Below are 8,871 nucleotides of genomic sequence, written 5' to 3' on the forward strand. Positions count from 1 at the left end.
ATAAAAAGGCTCACCTGCAATATAAGCATTCCATAAGTGCTCCCAAGAATTTTATGTGTATCTGCGTAATAACAATAGCGGATTGATGTGGCTGCAATGAAAAGCTCAAACGGGTCATCTTTCTTCAAATCAAGTGATCCACTTTTTACTTTCTTTTGCAACTGTTTCATACGTTTTTTACGATGACTACTAAATCCAAGTTCTTTTTTGTAACACCATAAGACTGAAGGACGTGCCTTGACCTGTGCTTTTGATAGCATGTGATGCAAGATAACGACCTTAAAAAAGTTTAAGATGTATCAATGAAAACAATTATACATTATAATTAACAATAAATTTTATGATAGAGGAAAACAGTGTCTATAATTTTAATTCCAGACAAAAAATTTCCAGCCAGCACAGACCTTTAAAAAAAATCATTGGTTTAATTTCAATCATTGAAGAATTAAAAAAGCGGCGACATCTTGAAAATTGTCCTTATTCTCAGAGCAGGAAGTGTAATGTTAATAGAAGGGTATGTATTATACTTGATCTCTTGCTTTGTCTCCAACAACAAAGAACAGTGTTCTATGTTTCTGCTGCACCCCATTTTCAATCACCACTCTGATTCTGTTGTCAATTTTCTTTAGTACCATTTTAATGTATCATTCCTTTGCTATGTAAAAAAAAAACTATTGTTAAATGATGCTCAACATTTCTTGCAGATCAAAAGCATATTTTTCATTGAATCATATAAACAAAATTATTAGTATAATGCTTAATGTGATCTTCAAAAGGACAAGAAAAATTGTTACAAACTCATAGCCATAGCCATCTCTACGAACCGAGTAGTTTTGGACAATTTTGTTAGTTTGAAATTTTGTATATAAGCCTTCATTCTTGGATATCTTGTAGACAATACCAAAAATTCAGAATCCTAAAATTTCTAACCCAGAAAAGCCATAAAACCGGCTTGAGAGCTAGTTGAAATTTTGGATTTCTTTTACCAAGTTTCAAGTTGCAACTAAATTCACATGGGTTTTTCTTTTGATTTTCTGATAGTACTACAGTAATGGTGAAGTGTCAAAAAATAAAAATAAACCCACGTAACCTTGATTGCACTTTTTATAATGACTCCAGAAATAAGTCACTAAACCCATATTTGACGAATTCTTAAATAAGCTTCAATTATCCAGCCTTAGAACAAATTAGGAATTTCAGTTTTTTACAAAATAGCTGCTTACCTACTAACAAAGATCAAATGTTGAAAATCTGAAGTTTTTCACTCAAACTGCTACGAGCACCTATATTTGTTGAGGTGGGGGTTTGTAAATGAAACGTCCAGTCAACGTTTTTGTGGCAAATCTGAGTTTGGATGGCTCCCCCTTGGAGTATTTGACACTACAGATACCGGGTGTCCCAGAAAAAAGTTCCGCTCTTTGAAGTGGATTTTCTCGAGCTCTATGAACTTTTAAAAGATCAATCCTTTTGCATTGGAAACAGGAAGGATAAAATTAAATTCTGAGGGGTCGTTTATCAAATTTGGTTAACTAGATAAAAAGTTATGCTGTAATGAATAAAAATTTCATTTTTGGAAAATGCTCTCGAAAAAACGTTGAAAATCGACCTATCAAATTTCATAACCTAATTATTACTTTTTTACAGGAATAAAGAGTTTAAAGTGGACAGGAAAACAAAAAATGCTTGAAATAATTCTCTAAAGGGCTGAAAAATTTCATTTGGGTCATTTCAAATTATTTTTTATGGAATTTAGCTTCAAGTTTTGGCTCATGGACCCCTTAAGTCAAAAGTAGCGCTGATTTCATCAGTGTAGCCATTGAAGTCAAATATCCATTGGAATGATCAAATTTTTCAGTTTTTCAGATAAATTTCTTTGTTTCACTTAAAATCTTACTTCTTTTTTTCATAAAAAGATATTTTCATTAGGTTTTTATTACTTCAACAATGGAGCAGTTACAAAAATAAATTTTTTTCATTTTAGCTTAACTTTTGATCAACAGTTGACCAAATTTGATAAATGACCCCTAAAAATTTAAGTTTATCCTTCCTCTTTCTAATGCAAAAGGATTGATTGTTTAAAAATTCATAGAACTCGAGAAAATTCATTTCAAAGAACGGAACTTTTTTCTGGGACACCTGGTATATCTAAATCACTTGATCCCAGACTTGCATAGACAAATATCTGGGTACAATAATCATTAGGTCCAGGAACTGTCAAAATGGCAATCGTGAGCTGTGATAAAAATTTATTCAAATGAGGGAAGAGGTGAGGATTGAATATCATTGAACTAATCGAACTTTTTACAGACCGAACTAAATCGAACTCTTACCGTCAACTGCTCTAACTTGGGACTATCTGACAAATCATAGGATGGCAATTCGGCCACCATTTCACCGAACCTTCAAAGTCATTAATTTGAGTCAATGTGAACGGGATTATAAAATACACGAATTTGATTTTGCACAGAGTAGGCTTTTTAATTTAATTAAGAAAAAATCCGTAATGGAATACATGGGAGTGTCTGGAACGAAGAAGAACAAATTAGTCAAACGATGGAGCGTTTCATGCCACTCGGGCGGCAAGTTACACACTCGTTATTTGTTAATCCCATTGGGCGATAGGCGGTTAGGCGGCGGGCGATAGGCGGTTAGGCAGGGGGCGTCCTCTAATTCTCCAATCAGCGTCCGGTCATTTTGAATGAAAACAAAAAAGTTAAAAAAGCCACGCTATCAGTGTTATGACAGAAAGTTTGATGGATAAACTTGGTGGAGTTATCAAAACAAATTTGTTGTCGAAGAGATTTAACAGTAAGTGTAAATACAGGCCAGATATCAACAATCCCATGTTTTGATCAATTGTCCTAAGTGAGAGCAGTTGAAGGTATTTCTTCAAAAATTGTGAGTGTCCGACTTGGTTTAACTTTAATCGTTCAATGGAGTTCGATTAGTTTGATTGGTTTGCCAAGTTCAATTGATTGGGTCTGGTTGATCTGAGGGGGATCTGAGATGTCATGGCACCCTAAGGGGAGTCGTCCATATTCATTTGACAACACAAAACGTCAAATTGACGTTATGAGGGGGTGGGGGGGTTTTCAAAAGTTAGGTTTGACGTTATAAGAAATCAAAGGTATACCTTTTTGTGAAAATTGCGAATATTTGTAACCACCAACCCAATTATACTTTATAAGCTGTCGAAAATATATTCGTGTATAAATTACATGAAAATTTGCTGCTTGCATAATCCCATTGGTTCGCGCTATGATATCATTACATCATATTTTCATTGTTAGCGATCGAGCAAACCACCTCGCACAAGTGGGCAAAGAAGGTGGTACGCCTAAAGCACGGCACGGACCTAGCGCCAAGTGGAGCTTTTAATTTAAAAATAAATAAAGGTCATTAGTTCAACTTTTGGTATACATTGCTTGACATTATCTGTGGGGGGCGGGTGAGGGTACAGAGGATAACGTCAATTTGACGTTATGCGTTGTAAAATAAATATGGACGGGTCCCCTAAAGGAAGAAATAAGTCAAAATCACTTTATCCAGAAAATTCCCCAAGTTTCCCTTGTTTATCCAGCATAATTTTCCTAGTCAGTTGCCAAACCCAGTTTGCAGAGTATGGCAAGGCTGCACTAGAGGAAAAATTTGGAAATACCAAGTTCCACACTGGAAGAACGCACCTGATAAATTTTGGTCCGGACAAGGTGCCCCTATTAGCTATACCTCCGGAATTTGCCCAAAAAGGCATCTGAACTTGCACCTGAAAGCCTCAAATTTTGCACCTGCACTCAACTTTTTCCGAGTTGTACACTCAAGATCTCCAGCGAAACGTGCATACTCTGCAAACTACTAAAAGGAAGAAATTTTGACGGGAATAGACCTTTTTTTAAAGAGGCAACCCTGTTGAATAATTATGTAGTCCAGCGTAAAAACAATAATACAGCCATTCATAATTACTGTTTCATGCATATTATAATAATTATGCATATGGCTATATCATTGTTTTTTTTGCTGGACTACATAATTATTCAACAGGGTGGCCTCAATAAAAAAAGGTCTACCTTAAGGGAAGAAACTTTCGCGAGAAGAAATTTTCGCGGAATTTAATTTCGCGAATTAGAGTTTCAAAATGACAAATTTTGCGGAATTTAATTTCGCGAATGAGCCGATTTCAAAAGTTTCACGGAATTCAATTTCGCGATTGAGAAATTTCAAAAGAATTTTTTTTACAGAGAAAATGTTTTTCATAATTTTCATCGACATTCAAGACAATTTCAGTCACATTACCAAACTTTAACAACAAAATAATAACATCAGAGATGAATGTTTCTATGATAAGTCATGATTAAACTTCATCGCCTTCTTCTTCCTCCAAAAAATTGAATTTCGCGGAATTTAATTTCGCGATTTAGCCATTTTGATGTGTTTCGCGGAATTTAATTTTGTGAATTACGCCCAAATTCGCGAAATTAAATTCCGCGAAAATTTCTTTCGCAAAAATTTAATTTGCCGGATGGCCGAAAAAGTTTTTTAGAGGGAATTTTAATTTGGCAGATGGATGAAAAAACTTAATTTGGCGGGAATTTAATTTGGTGTTTGCTGAAAAATTTATCCTTAGAGGCCACTCACATATCGATTTTTCCCACGCTAATTAAAAAACCCACCCACCCCCTACCCAGCCCCTACCCTTAGCGTCATATTATAAAATATACTGAAAATCGATGAAAACCTTTTTTTCCTTTCTCACTTCGGGTATTGATGTTCCACTGCCAGAGAAGTTGCTTCCCCCTTCTGCTTTGGTACATTTCGCTTGTTTTCCGAGTATTGGTTTTGGTATATGTATATGACTTTTACACAGATTGGTTCCCAAGACCCGCATATGTTATGACGCAGGAAAAAAAGCCCCAAACTTTTTTAACATACAGGTATATGTACCACAAAACCCACAGGTACCTCAAAACCAACAATTTCATTTCAGGAGTTCTAGAAAAATCTAAAATGTTTTTATTAGCATAACTTTTTAAGATTATGTTGGTATAATAGTTTCTTTATTATTTAAAACAAAATTGAGCATTATTGGTTGGGTAAAAGTTTTTTTATCAAGATTTAACGCTAGAAATCTAACTTCAAAATTTTTGATTTTTTTCAAAAAATGGTCAGATAAGTCACTTGCTATTGACTAACCTATCAATCTTTCGTTTTCTATTACCTCTAGGCATAACATAAATGTAGGAAAAAAGTCCTAAGTACTGTAAGCAATGTGTTTATTTTAATTGCTCTCAAAAAACTCATTTTTAAATTGTGGGTTTTGAGGTACAAATGAGAAAAATTGCAAGTTTTAGAATTTTTTGATGTCAAACACAAAAATATTTATCTATTTCACAAACATACTTCTGGAAGACAATTTTGTGACACATTTTCAAGAAAAACTATGCAAAAATACAACAATAATATTTAGCATAACTCAAAAGCTTAACAAAAAGTATGGATATATATTACATCATATTTAATAAAGCTAGACGGTTTAGTCCTGATACTTTGTTAAACATATTTTCAATTGAATCATAATCTGGGATGTTCATTTTTTTCCTCAAATGGGAATGGCCTTTAATGGTGTCTTCAAGAACAGTGGATCGTGTTCAAAAATAAAGGCCTGTTTTGTGACATTTTCAAAGTTGGCTGACAATTATGTTAATAAAATGAGTATTTTTGGTGGCTAACCGTTTATTTTTTCACCAAGGATAAGTAGAATGATTAACCTTTCCAATTGTTTTGGAGCGAAATTAAGTGGCTTACTAGGTTACAAGATATTTCAAGATAAGCTATGAGTCGTTTATGTGGCTGACAACACTGGTGGCTTTTTGAAACCAACCAGTTTCAAAATGTTGCACTTTTATCTGTTTTGAGATAATATGATACCTCTAGTTACCGATTCAAGTGTCATTTTCAAAAAAACCATTTCCTCCTTTGAGGTGGCTGACAAAATACATATTTGGACATATTTGGACCTGGAACCACACATTTTACTCATTTTACCATTTTTTTCATCAAAATATGTTCTTTGTGTAAATACCGATCATCATATAAAATTTCAACGTTATATTTGAAATATTTTTCAAGTTATTCAAGAAATACTATATTTTTGAGTTCACTAAATGTCACACTATTTTTGAACATGATCAGTGCCACTCCCAACTTTAGGCTTTAGACAGTGCAACTGAATTGAGTCAACAGAGCCATCTTCATCTTTTAAAAATCTCTTCAACAAACGACCAATATACAACCTTTTTGTTTTCTTAGTGGTGTAGATGGCAGCATACCATCTACCAGTGACTTCAGTCTCTTTTATTGGCTATGCCAGGACTTTCCAGCAATTCTTCAGTTTTTGGATTCGCTTTCATCATCAGTTTCATCTTCGGACATTTCGCTTTCTTCAGATTCAAATTCCTCACCTTCCTCATCTGATGACGAATCCTCCTCAAACAATTGTTTAGAGAAGAATGCTGTTTGCTGGCTGGTAATATTATCAGTGGTTTGATTCCATTAAATTACATTAGCTTTGCTGCAAACTGAACGATAATGCAATAGTGCAATACTGGGCACTGCTTTAATCCTAAAGCCAAAGATTTTTGTTGCAAACAGGTACATTGAGTTTTGCATTAGATGAATGTTTCTCTGATCTACTCTCTCTTCTCTGCTTCTTCTTTTTCAGTTTCCTTCTTCAGTTTCTCATCCCTGATTTCTTTGACCTTGGTTGCTACATTTTTAGCCCTCGTCAAGCCGTGTACCTCAGTCACCCTTGTAGTTGTGGTTGCTTTCTTTTCCTCGTGTGGCTTAACCCTTTTTATTGTCAGAAGCCCAGGAATTTCCTCCAGTTGGATGCTTCTTTCTGCCATCTCCCCTATCAGGGACTGAGCCTGGCCAAATTTAGCCTTCCAATAATCACGAGAACCTTTTCTTTTGTCAGAAGGAGACATGATGAGTCTGGAGTTGATGTAGATGTTGATGGAGGGATTTCTTCTTGTATACATGCTGCTGCTCTGTCAAGCTTATCTTACTGCATGAAGTTTACGCTCAATCCACTTGATGTTATTCCAACCCGCTTGGCACATGAAACTAATGTATCTTTATCTGCCCATATTTAGGCCAAATCTCTCCCAAGATAGTCATAAAAGCCTCACAATTTTTGTTTTGCATCAGATTAAAAAGGGATTCTTTAGCTTTTCGATATTCATGGCGGAGATTGCACTGTAATTTCAACAACTTCATATGCTTCTTTTCATAGTAAATAATAGTTTCATTTGCTTCAATTAATGCCTAAATCAGTTTGATTTGCTATCCAGACAATGTAAAAAAGTTTCTGTCATTTGCAATAAATAACTATGTATGGTGATGTTTTGTAACTTTCATGAGTGATAACAACAGTCTATGCAGTTTCCAAAATCATTTCAACACAATTAGGAAAACATGTAATCCTTAATTTTTACATACAAAATACCTATATGAAATACAAAATCAAATGTCAAAAAGTTTTAGGTAGAAATATAACAAGGGGAAAATAATTTGCAAAACTCCCTTGTCGGTTTTGAGGTACATCTATTGTGGGTTCTGTGATGTAATAGGTAATTCTATTGAGACTAACTTATCAACTTATGAATAGTTCCAAAACAAACTTACCTAGATGTACAGGTGCAAAATTTTACCTTGATTGACCCAGTGGACTTAAAGATATCATCAATGATAAAAATGTGGGTTTTGAGGTACGTATTCAAAAAAAGTGAAAATTTTAAAAAGCAATGACAAAAAAACAATCTAACATATGACATTGAAAAATATCAGGAAGAACTCTTTTCATGGGACTCCTCGCACCATCAAACAAGTTTCTTGATAAAGGCAGCCCAAAAAATAATTACTTAGATCAGAAATTTAGTGTGGGTTTTGTGGTACATATACCTGTAATGAGCATCTTTAGCATTTTACTATACCGGTTTATTCTTGATGCCGTGAAAACGAGATAAATTTGGCGCAAGGATGTTTTGTTGAATCTTGACAAATGAAGAGGTTGCTACCAGAAAAATAATAAATATGAAAGTTTATATAGTTTTCTGAAAATTTGAACTTCTGTTGGGCCTCGAAAATTGATATCTCTAGTAGATTTTCTTAGCGTCACTCGATCTAACCCGCACCCACCCTATAGCGTAGGAATGTTGCTAAGCGTGGGAAAATCGATATGTGAGTGGCTGTTATGTTCAGTGGCTTTTATATTCAGAAACAAGAGTAAAAGCATATCTTGGAATATTCTAGCTCCCTCGATATACTATATACAATCCTATACGCGTACGCTACTAAATATAATTAGCAGAGACTCTCGGTGAGAAAAAGAACATCACCTACTCTCTAATGGTTACATGGTTGCGAAGAAAGATTTCTTTCTCCCTAATAAGCGCTGTTGCTATGTGTATTAGAGGAAGCCGATTGTGTAGGTCGCAGAAAGAACTATTAGATTCACTAGAAAAGGGTAACCCCATTGTCAGTGAAACAATTGCAAATATCTAATTTTATTTATTTTTTTATCTAATCTTATCATTTCTACCATGTTTTATCATCAAGATCCATACCGGGACAGGCTCCGGCTATAGCCTTAGCTTTTTAATTTATTGTATATTTTTCTGTAAGCTATGTAAATATTCGATTTTACTACGTATACGTTTTTGTGATAAAGACAAAGTATTTTTCCAAAAAAAAAGAAAAAAAGAAACAAACTAAATATAATACCGTTCGCGTACAAATAGACATAACATCTCTCCCCCACCACTACAAATAGCAAGACGACCCTGCCTATGCCCGGACAGTCCGGGGCAAATGTCT

The 8,871-nt window shown here is 34.5% G+C and overlaps 2 protein-coding genes across 2 annotated transcripts in view; both read right to left on the reverse strand.

Annotated features, from left to right (window-relative positions):
• LOC136809489 (RNA cytidine acetyltransferase-like) overlaps positions 1–1,280 on the reverse strand; it is a 29,855-nt gene extending 28,575 nt beyond the window's left edge. Inside the window, exons 1-3 of the mRNA XM_067066027.1 lie at positions 1,224–1,280; positions 528–655; positions 15–278 (exon numbers count right to left, since the gene is read on the reverse strand). Of these exons, the coding sequence (XP_066922128.1) occupies positions 15–278; positions 528–635 (372 nt within the window). The 5' untranslated portion in view covers positions 636–655; positions 1,224–1,280. The remainder of the gene's footprint in view (positions 1–14; positions 279–527; positions 656–1,223) is intronic.
• Positions 1–8,871, reverse strand: part of LOC136809494 (prolyl 3-hydroxylase OGFOD1-like) — a 629,446-nt gene that overhangs the window by 282,891 nt on the left and 337,684 nt on the right. The gene's annotated exons all lie outside the window — the stretch shown is intronic.

This window comes from Clytia hemisphaerica, unplaced genomic scaffold, assembly GCF_902728285.1.
Source record: "Clytia hemisphaerica strain Z4C2 unplaced genomic scaffold, Clytia hemisphaerica genome assembly, whole genome shotgun sequence".
In the NCBI taxonomy this organism is placed as follows: Eukaryota; Metazoa; Cnidaria; class Hydrozoa; order Leptothecata; family Clytiidae; genus Clytia; species Clytia hemisphaerica.